This window comes from Neophocaena asiaeorientalis, unplaced genomic scaffold, assembly GCF_003031525.2.
Source record: "Neophocaena asiaeorientalis asiaeorientalis breed wild unplaced genomic scaffold, Neophocaena_asiaeorientalis_V1.1 scaffold143, whole genome shotgun sequence".
Classification (NCBI taxonomy): domain Eukaryota; kingdom Metazoa; phylum Chordata; class Mammalia; order Artiodactyla; family Phocoenidae; genus Neophocaena; species Neophocaena asiaeorientalis.
Window position 1 is genome coordinate 3,488,965 of NW_020175536.1, and position 18,370 is coordinate 3,507,334.

Below are 18,370 nucleotides of genomic sequence, written 5' to 3' on the forward strand. Positions count from 1 at the left end.
GGTATGATAGGTGTTAAGTAAAGGATGCTATGATGGCTTCGAGGAGGGACTCTTAACAGAGGAAAATCGGGGAAGATTTCGTATAACATGTAAAATTTATGTGGAGAGACTTGAAACATTAATAGGGCATGGCCATGTGAAGTAGGGAAAGGGGATTTTTAGGTAGAAGGAAAAGCATGTGCAAAGGCCTGGTAATAAGAAAGAACATGAGAAATGAGCATCACACACACAGATGAGAATAAGCTACTCTAGCTATAGTGGAGGCTTTGTGTAAGTCGCTACAGGGAAACAAAGTGGGTGAGCCAGATAAAGGAAGCCGTGGAATGTAAAGAGTTCTGACTTCCTATGAGAAATTGAGCACATGTTCTACAAGGAAAGCTTATGTAAAGAAAGCATATCTGGTCTGAGAAGTGCCCAACTTGGAAGCCATTCTATGATCCAGAAGAGATAACTGACATTATCTCTATCCTTTAAGAGAACGTACACAGCCAGAGAAGCAGAGGGCCAAGGCCAAATCTGAAGGATGAGTAGAGGAAGAAGGGTGAGGAGCCAGTGAAGAAAACAGAAGAAACAGAACCACGGGATATAATAACAGTTAATATCATGCACTTGAAGTTATCAAGCTATGTGATCTTGGGCAAATTACTTACAAGCTATGTGATCTTGGGCAAATTACTTAAAAACTTAAAGATTTCATTTCTTTTTCTGTGAAATGGGGATAATAATACCTACCCTACACACACGGTATAAGGATGTAGACACTAATGTATGTAAAGTATTCGGCAGAGGGCAAGGCATGTAGTAAACACCCAATGAACAGCAGCTCTTTGTTGTTATACAGTTCTACCAGTCTCCCTGACTTTTTATCTCTAGTCTCTGTTCATTATATTACCTTATCATGACTCATTCCCACTACTCTGTCTGGCTAATTATTCCTCAGATGCCTTTTCTGATTCCCAATACTGGGTTAGGTAACCCCTATACAGCCCCCCGCACTCTGCAATTTCCTATCACTCTTTAGCATAACTATCTAGTTAATTGTCTGTATCCACTAATGTATGTCTCCTTCCACTAATATTAAGCTCCATGAATTCAAGGATGTAGTCTGACTTACAATCCTAACATACTGCCTGACACATAGCAGACATTCAATAAGTATTTATAGAATGAATGAAAACATTCTGTGGTGATTGTGGCATGTGATAAATACAGAACAGAATAGAGAACCCAGAAATAAACCCATACATGTATAGTCAACTAATCTTTGACAAGGGCACCAAGAACACACCATGGGGAAAGGATGGTCTTTTCAATAAGTGTTGTTGGGAAAACTAGACGTTCACAAGCAAACAAATGAAACTAGACCTCTATCGTAGACTACTCACAAAAACTAACTCAAAATAGATTAAAGACTTAAATGTAAAACCTGAAGCTGTAAAACTCTTAGAAGAAAACACAAGGGAAACAGCTGTTTAACATGGGCCCTGGCAATGATATTTTGGATATAATACCAAAAGCACAGGCAACAAAAGCAAGAATAGACAAGTGGGACTACACCAAACTGAAAAGCTTCCTGCACGGCAAAGGAAACAATCAACAGAGTGAAGAGGCAACCTATGGAATGGGAGAAAATATTTGCCAACCATATATATGAAAAGGGGTTAATTTCCACAATATATAACAAACTCATTCAACTTAACAGCAAAAACACGAACAATAAAAATTGGGCAAAGGGCCTGAATAGACATTTTTCTAAAGAAGACATACAAATGGCAAGAGACACATGAAAAAGTTATTAACATCACTAATCATCAAGGAAATGCAAATCGAAACCGCAATGAGATATCACCTCACACCTGTTAGGATGGCTAGTATCAAAATGGCAAAAGATAACAAGTGTTGGTGAGAATGTGGAGCAAAGAGAACTCTTGTACACTGCTGATGGGAATATAAAGTGGAGAAGCCACTATGGAAAACTGTACGGAGGTTCCTGAAAAAATTAAAAATAGAACTACCATATGACCCAGCAATCCCACATCTGGGTATATATCTAAAGGAAATGAAATCAGTATTTTGAAGAGATATCTGCACTCCCATGTTCATTGCAGCATTGTTCACAATAGCTAAAATATGGAAACAACCTAAGTGTCTATGAATGGATGAATGGATACAGAAAATTCCACATAATGGAATATTATTCAGCCATGAAAAGAAGGAAATCCTGCCATTTGTGACAACATGGGTGAACCTGGAGGACATTATGCTAAGTGACATGATCCAGACAGAGAAAAACAAATGCTGTATGATTGCAGTTATATGTGGAATTTCTTTAAAAAGTCAAACTGATAGAAGCAGAGAGTAGAATGGTGGTTGCCAGGGGCTATCTGGGTGGGGGGGTGGAATGAGCAGATGTTGAATCAAAGAATACAAACTTTCATTTATAAGGTGAAAAAGTTCAGGAGATCTAATGTACAGCATAATGACTATAGTTAATAATACTGTATTGTACACTGAGAATTAGCAAAGAGAGTAGATCTTAAGTGTTCTTACCACGTACACACACAAATGGTAACTATGTGAGTGAAGGATGTGTTAAATAATTTGTGGTAATCATTTCACAATGTATATATACATCAAATCGTCACATTGTATACTTTAAATATATACAATTTTACTTGTCAATTACACCTTAATAAATCTAGGGGGGAACAAAAGAAAGCTTTAAGAAACCAATGTGAAACTGACTAACTTCATTAAAACTTGAGTGCTAACTTCTCTGTGGGATATATATTTTCTAATATTCTTGTTTTGAGGAGTGAGGGAGACTTAGAAGTTGGCATCTTGCTGCATCTCCCCTGTACCATGTTTACTTCTAACCTTTTGCTCCTGAGCCAAGTGAGTGAGGCTCCTGTCAGGGAAAGCTGGTGAAGACTCCTTCCTTCCCTCAGAGCAAGCAGGGCCACGTAACCTAGGAGGGGCTTGGCTGGGTCATATTAGCCCTCTTGGGTGTGCCTGATCGTCCAGTTCTCAGAGACCAAGCCCACTCTATGACTGGCAGAGTGCATTTGAAGAGAAACATATAGGAAAACATTTCACAGCAAAATTGATGGGATGCAGCAAAAGCTATATCCAGAGGAACACATAGAGCTTTAAAAACCCTTACAATTAAAGAAAAAGATATAAAATTAAGAAATTCAGTATTTATCTTAAGATATTAGACAAAGTACAACAAAACAAATCAGGAAGAGGAAATTAATAAAAGACAGTAATAATGAAATTAGGAAGAATAACTAATAACAAATCCAAAGTCAATACTTTTAATACTAATAAAATAAGCAATGATTCTGTGTGCCAGACTTAAAAAAGAGAGAGAGTTAAACTATACAAACCTAGAATTAAGAAAGGAAACAAATACAAAATATAGAAGAGATGCAAAGAACTTTAGGATATTACTCCCTTTGGTAACAAGGAAACATACTGGAATGGGTAAAGATTTCCTAGAAAAATAAAAATGACCACAAACAACCTAAGAAGAAGTGAAATTTGAATATACCAGGTACCCTGAAAGAGAATAGAAAGGTAATTGAAAATCTACTTCGCTGAAACTTCAGTTACATATATATACATTCTTTTTTATATTCTTTTCCATTATGGTTTATCTTCACTGGTTCAACGTCCAGACAGTTTCATAGCTAAGCTCCTTCTAACCTTTAAAGAACTGTAATTCCAATATTATTTAAACCATGCTAGACTGCTCATAAATATGGAAAGCCCCCAATTTATGTTATAAAGCCAGCATAACTGTATAACAAGCAAGAAAAAAGAGAACTATACACAAATCTCATTTATACACACACATCTTAATTTCTAAATAAAATATTACCACATAGAATCCAGAAATATATCAAAACTGTTAGAATCCTTCCCTCAGAGCAAGCAGGGCCACGTAACCTAGGAGGGGCTTGGCTGGGTCATATTAGCCCTCTTGGGTGTGCCTGATCGTCCAGTTCTCAGAGACCAAGCCCACTCTATGACTGGCAGAGTGCATTTGAAGAGAAACATATAGGAAAACATTTCACAGCAAAATTGATGGGATGCAGCAAAAGCTATATCCAGAGGAACACATAGAGCTTTAAAAACCCTTACAATTAAAGAAAAAGATATAAAATTAAGAAATTCAGTATTTATCTTAAGATATTAGACAAAGTACAACAAAACAAATCAGGAAGAGGAAATTAATAAAAGACAGTAATAATGAAATTAGGAAGAATAACTAATAACAAATCCAAAGTCAATACTTTTAATACTAATAAAATAAGCAATGATTCTGTGTGCCAGACTTAAAAAAGAGAGAGAGTTAAACTATACAAACCTAGAATTAAGAAAGGAAACAAATACAAAATATAGAAGAGATGCAAAGAACTTTAGGATATTACTCCCTTTGGTAACAAGGAAACATACTGGAATGGGTAAAGATTTCCTAGAAAAATAAAAATGACCACAAACAACCTAAGAAGAAGTGAAATTTGAATATACCAGGTACCCTGAAAGAGAATAGAAAGGTAATTGAAAATCTACTTCGCTGAAACTTCAGTTACATATATATACATTCTTTTTTATATTCTTTTCCATTATGGTTTATCTTCACTGGTTCAACGTCCAGACAGTTTCATAGCTAAGCTCCTTCTAACCTTTAAAGAACTGTAATTCCAATATTATTTAAACCATGCTAGACTGCTCATAAATATGGAAAGCCCCCAATTTATGTTATAAAGCCAGCATAACTGTATTACAAGAAAAAAGAGAACTATACACAAATCTCATTTATACACACACATCTTAATTTCTAAATAAAATATTACCACATAGAATCCAGAAATATATCAAAACTGTTAGAGTATGACTGTGATATGTTGAAGTCCTAACCATTATTAATGCCGTAGAATGGGACTTTACTTGTAAACAGGATCTTTACTGAGGTAATCAAATAAAAAATGAGGTCATTAGGGTGGACCCTAATCCAATATGACAGGTATTCTATAAAAAAGGGAAATGTGGACACCGGGAAAGACATGCATAGAGGGAAGATGATATGAAGAAACAGAAAGAAGATGGCCATGTGAAGACAAAGCATTGGAGTGATGCATCTACAATCCAAGGATTGCCAAAGATTGTTGGCAAATCACTAGAGGCTATAAACAGGCAAGGATGAATCCTCCCACACAGGTTTCAGAGGGAGCATGGCCCTGTTGACACCTTGATTTTAGACTTCTAGCTTCCAGAACTATACAACAGTTTCTATTGTTTTAAGCCTTTGTGGTACTTTGTTATGACAGCACTAGAAAGTGAATACAATGACCAAGAAGGTTTATTCCAGGAATTCAAAGGTGGATCAATATCAGCAAATCTGTCAATCATAGTCTATTACACATCGACAAATTAATGGACAAAAACTACATGATGTCACATATGCTGAAAAGGCATTTGATAAAACCGGCAGCAAATCTTAAAAACCCTAATTAGGAATAGAAAGACAAAATAAAGACCATAAGTCAAGAATAAATATTATCCTAAACAGTAAAACTCTAAAACAATTTCATCAATTAGACAAATTTGTCAACAATCACTATTATTATTTAATATTCTCTTGGAAGTGCTAGCAAGTTCAATATGACAAAAATTACTGATATGAACAGGAGAAAGGAAGAGATACAGCTATTTTTGTTGAGACAACTGCATATCTCAAAAAACTTAAGAATCTCTAGTAAAATGCCTACTAAAATTAAAAGATAATTTGGCTTTTTTTTCTATATTAGCAGTAAGTTTTTAGATATGGAAAAAGGAAAATATTCTACTTACAATAGTGACAAGAATTATAAAATGCTTGAGAACAAATTTAAAAAGAAAGGCACAGAATTTATACAAAGATGATTGTAAGGTCTTATTGAAGAGCATAAAATAAGAGATGAAGAAATGGAAAGCCATGCCATATTCTTGGATGGCAAATTTTACTATTATAAAAATGCCAATTCTTTCAAAGATAATATATAAACTTAATTCAATTCCAAATAGAATCCAACAGGAAATTATCAGGAGAAACTGGATTAATTGAGCTTAATATTTATATAAAAATTTAAATCGGATCCCTGTTTTATATCACACGCAAAAGTGTAATTCAAATGGATTAAAGACTTAGATGAAGAATATAAAAATCTTTGAATAAACTATATGTATTGTCTAGAAGTTGGGAGAACCATGTTACACAAGGAAGGAAATTCAGATGCTATAAACAAAAGGATGTACATGTTTGACAAATAAAAGTTAAAATTTTTTTGTATGATAAAAAGATATCATAAATAAAATTAGAAACAACAACTTTAGAAAAACGCTGTTATAAATTGACAAGATTGCCCAAAGAAAATGAGCTTGAGCTTTGCTCGAGAAAAACGAGCAAAGAATATAACTAATTTATAGTACATTGTCAATAAATACACAAAAATATGCTTACTGTAGTCAGGGAAATGCAAATTACACTACTACTGAGATATCACTTTACACCCATCAGACTGACAAAAATATAAAACAGCAATAACACCTGTTATTGCCACTAAGGATGAAAGAAAAGGGTACTCTCATACAGAGATGGCAGAAATATGATTCAACAAATATTTTAAAATTAAAACATATTCTTTGAATCGGCAATTCCATTCTCAGAAAGCTATTCCGAGATGTATGTACAAGGATGATTTTGACAGTATTGTGTATCTGTGTAAAAATCTAGAAACAGTTATTAATTATGAATGAATTACAGTTGACCCTTGAACAACAGGGGTTTGAACTGTGTGGGCCCACTATACATGGATTTTTTTCACTAAATACGTACCACAGTACTACAAGACCCACAGTTGGTTGAATCCTCAGATATGCAGAAGGGCTGACTATAAAGTTATGTACAGACTTTTGACTGCATGGAGTCAGCACCCTTGACCCCTGCGTTATTCAAGGATCAACCATAATTCTGAAAAAATAGCTGAATAACTTTTGATACATTCACATCATGGGATATTATTAAGCTACTCTATACAATCAAATAAGACCTAAACTTGTTGACATAGGATCTGCAGAGGATACAAGACACAGAGAAGTGTGTAAAATCGAAACCATTTAAAAAAAAAAATTAAAACCACTAAATAGGTATATAACTACACACACACACAAACATATATGAGAAAACACAAAATGATACATACTGAATAGTTAACGTGCTATCTGGTGGATGGGTTATGAGGTGGCTAGAGAAATGGAGGAAAGGGGAAGGGGAGAAGCAAGAGAAAAAGAGAGACTGCACTAAAATCACTAGTGTGTAAGTTACTCTTCAATTCATTAAAATTTGTATATACCTTACATGACTATATATACATTTATTTTTTCTAAGAAATTAAGAAAAATAAAAAGGTGTTTCTCTCCTGACTTGTAGAGATGTCCGTGATACATAGTCAAAAGGCAGTTTAGAATAATGTATATATTACACATGTATTTCTGTAAAACAACACTCAGCTCATCCCTCCTAAGTGCGTACACCAGCAAGGAAAAAGTTAAAGAAGGCTACACACTAGCTGGTTAGCACTGAATATCTCTGGAGTCCAAACTGGGATTGGGGATAGGAGCAGAGATAATTAGCTTCTTCTTTACACATCTTCACGTGTTTTATTTCTTGAAAAAATGAAAACCAATAAATGAACAAAGCCAAATGCCTACAGGAGCCAGAGTGAAGCAGGCTTAGTTGGGGGCTGTGACGAACTGTGAATACACAGCTTTTTTAGTTTTAGTTGTGAATGCACAACTAAAAACATCCAGAATGGGGGCTTCCCTGGTGGCGCAGTGGTTGAGAGTCCACCTGCCGATGCAGCGGACACGGGTTCGTGCCCCAGTCCGGGAAGATCCCACATGCCGCAGAGCGGCTGGGCCCGTGAGCCATGGCCGCTGAGCCTGCGCGTCCGGAGCCTGTGCTCTGCAACGAGAGAGGCCACAACAGTGAGAGGCCCGTGTACCGCAAAAAAAAAAAAAAAAAAATCCAGATTGAAATGTAAAAAATTAACATAAAAACCATATATTTGAGAGAGAAAAAGACACAGATGAGGGCAGGATTCTAAATAACGTTTTCGTGTGTCCAGTTTAGAAAAAAAAGTCCTTGTGTTAAACAGATTTTCTGTAACAGACAGGGAAATCACACATACTTTACTTTTTATCCATTTATACTCCAATCACAGGATCCATAACAAGGCCGAAAGAAGAATGCAGAATGCTTCTATTCTTTGATGCTAGAATACAGACTATTAGGAGAACAAGGACATACTATCACAGAAATATAGTATCATCATAGGCAGAACACGCTTTGACATAAATTGTAGCAATATTTTTCTGGATCTGTCTCCTAAAGCAAAGGAAATAAAAGCAAAAAAAACACAAATGAGACCTAATTAAACTTAAAAGCTTTTGCATAACAAAGGAAACCATCAACAAAATGAGAAGACAACCTACTGAATGGGAGAAAATATTTGCAAATGATATGACCAATAAGGGTTAATATCAAAAATAGCTCATACACTCAACATCAAAAAAACAAACAACCCGATTAAAAAATAGGCAGAAGAACTGAATAGACATTTTTCCAACGAGGACATTCAGATGGCCAACAGGCACATGAAAAAATGCTCAACATTCTTAATCATCAGAGAAATGCAAATTAAAACCACAATGAGATATCACCTCACACCTGTTGGAATGGCTCTCATCAAAAAGAACACAAATAACAAATGTTGGTGAGAATGTGGAGAAAAGGAACTGTCACACACTGTTGATGGGAATGTAAATTGGTGCAGTCACTGTGGAAAACAGTATGGAGGTTTTTCAGAAAACTAAAAATAGAAATACCATATGACCCAGCAATTTCATTCACGGGTATGTATCTGAGAAAAACAAAAAACACTGATTCAAAAAGATATATGCACCCCAATGTTCACAGCAGCATTATTTACAATTGCCAAGATACAGAAGCAACCTAAGTGTCCACCAACAGATGAATGGATAAAGATGATGTGGTACACACACACACACACACACACACACACACACACACAATGGAGTACTACTCAGCCATAAAAAAGAATGAAATTTTGCCATGTGCAACAACATGGATGGACTTGGAGGGTATTATGCTAAGTGAAATAAGTCAGAGAAAGACAAATACTGTATGATATCACTTATATGTATAATCTAAAAAATACAACAAACTGGTGAACATAACAAAAAAGAAAGAGATTCACAGATATAGAGATAGGGCTAGGGGATTAAGAGGTACAAACTATCATGTATAAAATAAACTATGAGGATATATTGTATAATACAGGGACTATAGCCAATATTTTATAACTATAAATCGTGTATAACCTTTAAAATTGTGAGTCACTATGTAGTATACCTGTAACTTATATAATATTGTAAATCAACTATACTTCAATTAAAAAAGCAAAAATAAAATACTGACAAAAAAAGAAATACAGTATCCTGGCTTAAGAAAGGACCTTGGAAAATGCCCGATCCAACTTCCTCACTTTACAGCTGAGGAACATGAGGCCAGGTTAAGCGACTGCCGTACTCGATTCCCTCCATTCCCTGCATGGCAGAAAATTATTTTATCTCAGAATTTTCACTCAGAGCAAATAAATGGTAGACAAGTAACAATGGTATTTCATTAGTTCAATAAATAAAAGTTCTTCTATTTTACATGTAAAAAACCAACCCTCAACTGTTATATTAAACATTTGAAATGAAAGGCACAGAACCTGTTTAAGTTGCCTTGTGTAAACCTGTAAAGACACTGCTTGAAACCACACGGTCAGTCCTCAATCATTCGCTGATCCATCCTATTTATTCAACCAGCATTCACTGAACACCGTCTATACTCCTGACGCTGGGAGGTACTCTTGACACACACATTAGTGAGGCACAGTCTTTGTTCACCATCCAGTGGGGAAGTGATAAGCTATGAAACAAGTTGGACCCAAAATACAAACCAAGTGTAGATGGAATGATTTATTCTGACTGGAGTTTCAGGAGCAGCTTCATCAAGGGGAAAGTTGACACATGAGTCAGGCCATGTAGGATGTAGGATTCCAGAGGCAACAGCAAGAGCAAAAGCAAGGAAGTAGTGTGTTTGAGGAAATGATCAGAATTGAGCCCAACGCAAGAAAAGAACAAGGTAGAAAACTAGAAATTCACATGTTCTAGCCTGAGGATAAAAGTAAATTCAATCTAAGTGCAAGATAATTTGCCACCCCATCTCCTGCATGCCTGACATGTGGGAAGCATTCAGTAAAGAATGTCTGGGTAAATCCTGACCAACTAAGTAATCTCTCTGTTCAAGTTACTGAATGATTTCAGCATATTACCATGTACCGTCCAGGGTCTAAATCTCCCATCATGCCTTTCAGGTGTGTGTTTTCAGTTCTGACAGCTTTATCTCTCTTATCTGAGACCTGAAAGGAGATTAGTAGTTAAAAGTGAATGTAAAATTCATAATAAAAGTTCACAATTCTATGAAAATTAATTTTATTTTGTTAATGTAAATATTTTCAAAGTGTAGTGAAGGGAAACACTTCTTAGGCAGGATCATCATAAATCAGGTATTTTCATTCAGTTCTCAGATCTTTAGCAGGCCCCATTTTACCCTCCTTTTCTGATTGGTGCTAAATTAAAAATAGATACTTACAATAATGATTCATTATACTTTTCTATTCCAAAATTCCATTTCTCACTTCTATTTTTTTATGGTATGCAAATTACCATCAGAAAAATTACAGTTTTAAAAACATGCTTGAATAATAGTGTCCATTAAATTTGTTCATGACCTGATTAATTTTTACAGTATGCAAATATGATTTCATGTTTAATTTTGTTCTTCTTGATACTTCTGCCAAATTTCCTTCTTTTTTGTGACAACTTCATTTTGTCTCCTCATTTATTTTTTCCCCTAATTTCTTCTACTTAAGAGCGCTTAGACATAGCATTTGCCCTTTTATTTACCTAGGGCTCATTTCCATATAAAACACTTCCCTTAAAAAGGTTTACTTTTGTAAATTACAAAATATATTCTCCTTGACAAAAATCTAAAAATATAGAAGAATGTAAAGGTGAAAATAAAAATCATTCATGATCCAACTACCCAGATCACTGTTAACACCTGTAAAAATATCATTTCCTTTACAGGTGCAACCAATGCTATTGTCCTATCTATGCTGTTTTCCTGTAATATTATACAAATTAATCACAGTTTAAAGCTTATAATTGGGCAAAGGCAGAATCTTTTCTTGTTTTTACAATATTCAGGATTGAAATAGCCCTGTTATTTATGAAGTAACCCTCATATGCCTAGAAAATTATTGAATGGTGCTCTCAAAAACCCTATTTGGTGGTGAGATGAATTGGGAGATTGGGATTGACATATATACACTGATATGTATAAAATAGCTAACAAATAAGAACTTGCTGTATAAAAATGAATAAATAAAATAAAATTTAAAAATCCCTCTATATTTGGGGTAAAAACACTGAGAAACCCTATACTTTCAGTAGCAGGCCACCAATTTGATGATGAGTATGGGACTGAGGGAATTCCAAAATGAATAGGAGGGGAGGGAGGGAGGGAAGACTTAGAAGTCACTTGCAGTATTTTAACAGTAGAACGTTATAATGGCTGTTTTTCCCCATGAACCACGCTACGCATTGAGTGAATGTTCAGTAAATATGAACTAATCTTTGTGTTTCATGTCCATTTTTCAAAACTCTAAAATAAAGGTATGAAATGTCCAAGAAAAACTGGAGTAGAAGCTTTTTTTAAGATACAAATGTTAATAGAAGAGAACTATGGAAAACAAATTCAGGAAGAAACCTTTGACCAGAGCATGCTGTGGGAGGTGATCAGAATATGGGTCACTAGAAAATGTTAGCATGAGATTTAAAGAAATTTTCTTGTGCTGTCACTTGTTTCCCTGGTTCTTGTTTGATGACACTTTGCATTATCTCACCAAGGTTTTATGTGACTCCACAAAGCATTCCTGTGCTGTTAGTCTCAGAAACAATACAAGAAATACAACCCTTTTATTAATCAATAAGGAAGGCGACTATTTGCACTGAGCAAGAGTGACCTGGACAGGTGCTTCCTGCCGCTTGCATACCTGTTGTTTCACCAACATTTTCTCTTTTATTTCTAACTCCATTTTTAACCGTCTTTCCAGAAATGCAGCTTTCTTCATGATAGTTGCTATAGTGATTTCCTTCTGATGAAGCTCCTCTGTTAGGTCAGAGATTTCATTCCTCATTCTTTCCTGCTCAGAGCTATGGTACTCTTCCTCCTGACAGGGTTGGCTTCTTATCTGCAGCAGCTGTTTTCCAGAAAATAGTAACAAATCCTTTATACAGCAGCTGAAAGGTTTTATTAGCCATGTTCGGTCTTCCCATCCTATCTTAAAACTTAGCCAGACCTCACTTTACCCTCCTTTTCTGATCAATGCTAAATGAAAAAGATACTTACAATAATGGTTCATTTACTTTTTCCTTCCAATTTCAAAATTTTGTTTTCACTTCTATTTTCTATTGTATATAAGTCCTCACCAACTACTGATACCACTTTAATGACGACTTTGACAGGAAGGTGAGGAAAGTATTATCAAGCACTTTCCCCCCAGCTTCATTGAGGTATAATTGCTATACAAAAACTGTACATAGTTCGTGGATAAAATTTGGTGAGTTTGGACAAACACTTGTGTTACTATCACCATAATCAAGAAAATAAACATGACCATTACCCCTAAAAGTTTCTTTGTGTCCCTTTGTTGTTTTAATTTTGTGTACGTGTGGTAAGAATACTTAACTCAAGCTCTACCTTCTTAACACATTTTTAAGTGCACAATACCTTATTGTTTACTGTTGCACTGTGTTGTACAGCAGACTGTGGAACTCACTCATCTCGTGTAACTTACTTGATACCCATTAAACCACCACCCCGGACTTGGTGCCATGGAAGAGCTCTGGACCCACAGCGCAGAGGCTGATGAACCATTTTTTAGGGAGGAAATAATTGGCTAAGAGAGGTTAAGTGACCTGCTCAAATTCATAAAACTATTAACTGGCAGAGTTAGGTCTAGAACTTAGGACTGTTGGATCTAAATTCAGTGCTTTTTGGGACTAAATCATGCTGTACTATTTGCGACTGAACACTATGTTTTTTAGAATCTTGCTACAATAAATTTCAAACTTAAAGTGTCCATCAAAAAGCAACACCTACATTTCTTAAGCCGGTGGAGTCTCATATTCTTAACTTTAGCTAAACCTTCCACGGTAGAAACCTCTGGATCACCCTGGACTCCTCCCGTCCCTCATCCTCCCAAATCAAGTCAGGTAGCAAATTCTGTCCCTTCTGTTTCAACCTCTCTTAAATCTCACCTCTGCTTTCCATTCCTACTACCACTGTCTTAGTCCAGCCTCCTCCCGTCTTTCTAGAAATCTTTCACTCTCTCTAATTCTTGAGGTTCAGAGATAAAGTATGTAATTACCGGCCTCAAAAAAAAAAAAAAAATCACAGTCCATCGGGGGAAACAGGAAAATAAACAGTTAGAACACAGTGTAGCAACTGATATCAGCAGTATGTAGTGGAGTAGGGCTTACTCCAGCCTGGGGATGCCAGGATAGGATTCCCAGAGGAAGGGACATCGCACTGAATACTGAAGGATGAATGGAAGCCAGATGGAAGAGAGTGATGGAGGTGAGCTCCCAGGCAACGAATGCAGTGAAGGAGTGGGGTCAGAGGGAGAAGGCACACTCAGTGAACCAAAAGGAGTTTGGAGTGGCTGGGACTTGGCGCGTTGTGAGAAGTAAGGCTGGACAGTTAAGGAGGGGCCATTCACAAAGAGATTTATATGAATTTACCCCTCGGAACTTACTTCAAAAACTTTTTTTCCATTTCATCTTTAAACATCTATATCTCTAAAAGAATAGCGGTGTGCTCTCTCTCTTTTCTAACATAACCAGAATACCATTATAATGTCTTAAAAATATTAACAACAATTCTGCGATATCATACAATATCCAGGCACTATCAAATTTAAAATTATATCAGAAGTGTAATGAATGGTTTTCAGGTTTGCTTATTTGAATTGAGATCTAAATATGGTCCACACATTGAGACTGGCACCTATCTTCTTTTTTTTTTTCCGGTACGCGGGCCTCTCACTGTTGTGGCCTCTCCCGTTGCAGAGCACAGGCTCCGGACACGCAGGCTCAGCGGCCATGGCTCATGGGCCCAGCCGCTCCGCGGCACGTGGGATCTTCCCGGACCGGGGCACGAACCCATGTCCTCTGCATCGGCAGGCGGACTCAACCACTGCGCCACCAGGGAAGCCCCTGGCACCTATCTTTTTAAAGCCGCTCTTTGTGCATGCATGTGTGTGTGCACGTGTGTGTGTGTGTGTTCTGAGTACTCTGCATACATCGTCTTATTTAATCACCACAATCTCTATATTCCAGAGCAGAAAATTAAGATACATAACTGTTCACAGTCACATTCTTGGTGACAGGCAGTCCGATTCCAGGTCCTTACCCATTGTTCTATGTAACCTCTGTGAGCATAGCCCTAGAATGTGGTTCCCACATTGGAAAAAAGCCAGAGTGGGATGACCTAACATGGAAAGTTCTCAGGTCAGTAAGGCAACCATGGTCCAGCCTCAGGCTTTATACCATCAATTTCTCATCTGAGTCTATTCTTTTTACTAAAATTTTTAGAATTTCAGAGTTGGACATAACCTTAGAAATCACATGGTCTAACTCCATCATTAAAAAAATGGAAAAACAAAGGCTCATAGGGAAAGGAACTGACTGGGTCTAAGTTATCCAGCTCCTAAGAGCAGAAGCGTAGACTAGGAGACTGAAGTACAAATACCCTCACCCCAGGACAATATTACACATCTCCCATCTTCTCTCTCCAATTTTTTCTCTTATAATTTATTTGATGAACAATGGGGTTGTTCTATCATTTGCCCCAACTTGGATTTTGCTGATTGCATCCCCATGGTGTAGTTTAACATGTTCTCTTAAAATGGTATTTTTTAAAATGTGGGGAAAAAAAGAATATATTATCATGAAGAAGGAGTAAACTATTTTCATTATTTTCACAACATTTAGATATTAAAACACGCTATACTGCAAAATTTCTTTTTAAATGAGATTAATTTACCTAGCTGTAAATGACTTTTGGCTTTATTAAAAATGTCAATTTTATCACAAAATAAGTTACTAAAAATCGTTCTATATTGACAAAAGAGAAAGAAATAAAACACTTGCAAGATTCATAATACATGGCTCTTGTTGGTTTTATTACAAGAGAATGAAAATGCTCTCTACAAACACTTCCCAGAAACTATAGCTATTTATACACAATTCATTTGTTACCTTTTCTGCACAGCAATGCATTATCTAGAGGTCTCCCAGAGTCTGTAAAGAGATTTGTGTCTTGCAGTCTCTCCCTCCACATCAAAACTGCAAAATCAGTAGATTCCTTCTAAGTTTTATTACTCTACTTAAATCTATGAGGTTAAGAACGGTGTAACTATACTTTAGGAGGATTTAATCAACCTTTTATCATAATGTATTCACTGGGGACTCCAGTCAAGAACAGTTTTTAAAGTTATATTTTAAAATATCAGTAAAATAAGTTTCATGGGATTATGTGAAAAATATAAGGAAAATGATAATTAATTCATAACACCTTTTCTACACTTAATAGTTGCCTGACAGTCAATTCCTCAGGAGATGGGATTTGGCTTTTACATTATTATATTTCCTACAGAAATAAGCAGTACAGCAACAGTCCTACTAGATACTCAATAAATGTTTGGTTAATTTATACAAACAACTGAATTTATGACCCTATACAATTATGGGAGACTTCAGCCTTAATATTAATTAATTTGTTCTCTAAATATTTATTTTCATTCATCGTGTGTCAGGCACTTTGCTGGGCACTGGATGATAATTCAAAGCCACATCCAGTATTTTCCTGCTTTTAACAATTGTTTAGACTATACAGCATTGAATATTCTGTGTAATCCTTAAACTGAAAGACCAGAGAAGTGGGTAGCAGCCGTGAGAAACTCATGGGAAAGCCACTATTGAATTTGACGAGAGGATGAAGAGAAGACAGTTTTTGTAGCTGCCTAGCTCCTGGCAGAGTACTTGGCACATGTTAGGTGCTCAATGACAAAATGTGGGTGTCACCAATAACAATAGCAGCCAACATCTATTAGGTGCCTCCTCTGAGCTAGGTAGGCCCCATTTTAAGCACTTTACTTGCATTATTTTATGGATTTAATGGAAGAGTATGAATTCACACTCTTAAAGGAAGAGTATGAATTCTGGAGCCAGATTGCCTGGATTCAAATCCGGCCACTGCTACTTACTATTTATATAATATTGGTGGAAATTACTGACCTTCTCTGTGCCTTAGCTTCCTTAAGTGTAAAGGAGGATAGTATTAGTACCTACCTTATAAGATGGTTGTGAGGAATACATGAATTAGGATTTGTTAAGCCCTTAGAACAGCTTCTGGCACATGGCAAGAGTTGTTTAAGCTTGTTTAATCCTCATCACAACCTTGTGAGGTAGGGCGAATTATCCCACCCCCATCCTAGAAATGAGAAACATAAGCAGCTCGCATAGGCAACTTCCCAAAGCTCATGCACCTAGTGTGTGGTTGAGTGCAGGCCTCTGCTCTCACACTTCCTGCACTCAGCTACCCTGCACCGAGCCACAGGCCCTCTGTGTTTCCTGGGCAGTCTCCCAGCAGCAGAGTGATGACCTAAGTTTGTCTTTCTTATAGCATCACACAGAAGAGTGTCAGAATTAGCAGCTCGGTAGGTTATTATCTTAGGAGAAAACACAGAAGGAAAAAGAAGGGAGTGTGGGGGCTTCCCTGGTGGCGCAGTGGTTGAAAGTCCGCCTGCCGATGCAGGGGACACGGGTTCGTGCCCTGGTCCAGGAAGATCCCACATGCCGCGGAGAGGCTGGGCCCGTGAGCCATGGCTGCTGAGCCTAGGCCACGACAGTGAGAGGCCCGCATACCGCAAAAAAAAAAAAAAAGAAGAACAGAGTGAGAGGGAAGATGTTTTTCCCCCTATGTATTCAGAGACTTCAGATCTGCCTGGAAGAACAAAGCTCATTATTTGCCATACCTTGTTCAATTCTTTTTCATGATTTGGTTGATCTGGGGTCACTGCAAACAGCTCTTTCCGTTGTTTTTCTGATTCTTTAATAGATGGTGAATAAGATGATTCAAGTCTACAAATTATAATGAGTAAAAATTAAGCTTAACTTGATAAATTGTTATGATTATATTGTTAATTTAGGCCATCATAGGATGCAGAGATAGATTATTAGTCTGCTGGAAACATTTCTAGTTACAGAAATGGCAAGTTCTAATACATTCAGGTCCCATAAGTATTTGCATATTTAACTGAGTGCAAATAGTCTTAGTGAAAAAAATAAAACCTAGTTATTAATATGGAATTTCAATTATACATTAAAAATTGGCTGAATACTGGATTTGCATATGTAGATAAGATTTTTGGATAAGATGAAAAGACTGTTTGGTATAATAAAATAGCTTGGGAGCCAGTTTAAAAAAGAAAATACACCTGACCTGCTTCTACATCGTGGAAAGGAACTATGTCAGGAGATGTCCGAGGGGAGCCGCTACTCTGTAAAAGTGATTCAAAATGATTAAATCTGACAGGCTACCCAGAGAGAGTGCAAATATGTCTATTTTTTGGCTACTCAATTTATAAAATGGAATAGCAACCATATATGGACACTAGAGAGGAAAGGCAGAAACTAGTATAAAAAGTACCATTTCCAAAGGAAGGTTGGAGAACTAGAAACAGGTAATGTTCACTTCCACATCAGGGAGGTTGGTAAAATTAAAAAAACATTAAAACAGAAAAATAAAGATAACCAGGCAAGGAAAGAAACATGCTTTCCACTGTTGCTGGACTAACCTGGTAGAGTCTGGGGTTTTGAGGAATGTACCCACCTATAAGTGAGCATAATTTTAGATTTCCAAAGAGCTTTTAAAAAAGTTCCACAAATCAAAAACTTAAGCCACACATTCAAACACAACAAAATCTGAGTAATGATAGAGAAATAACTAATGTAAAGATGGAAAATAAAGGGCTCTTTTAAAAGGTATAAATGAATAGTGATATCCCTGACGTACATATGTCTGGACTAGACTGCTTTTTTTCTGATTATCAAATATACGTGT

The 18,370-nt window shown here is 36.5% G+C and overlaps 1 protein-coding gene across 3 annotated transcripts in view; it reads right to left on the reverse strand.

The window, feature by feature from the left end:
- DEUP1 (deuterosome assembly protein 1) overlaps positions 1-18,370 on the reverse strand; it is a 220,110-nt gene that overhangs the window by 33,198 nt on the left and 168,542 nt on the right. For all 3 annotated transcript variants that reach the window (XM_024731273.1, XM_024731274.1, XM_024731275.1), the window contains 3 exons: positions 17,283-17,388; positions 12,237-12,443; positions 10,452-10,538 (listed from right to left, as the gene is read on the reverse strand). In XM_024731273.1, coding sequence (XP_024587041.1) covers positions 10,452-10,538; positions 12,237-12,443; positions 17,283-17,388 — 400 coding nt within the window. The remainder of the gene's footprint in view (positions 1-10,451; positions 10,539-12,236; positions 12,444-17,282; positions 17,389-18,370) is intronic.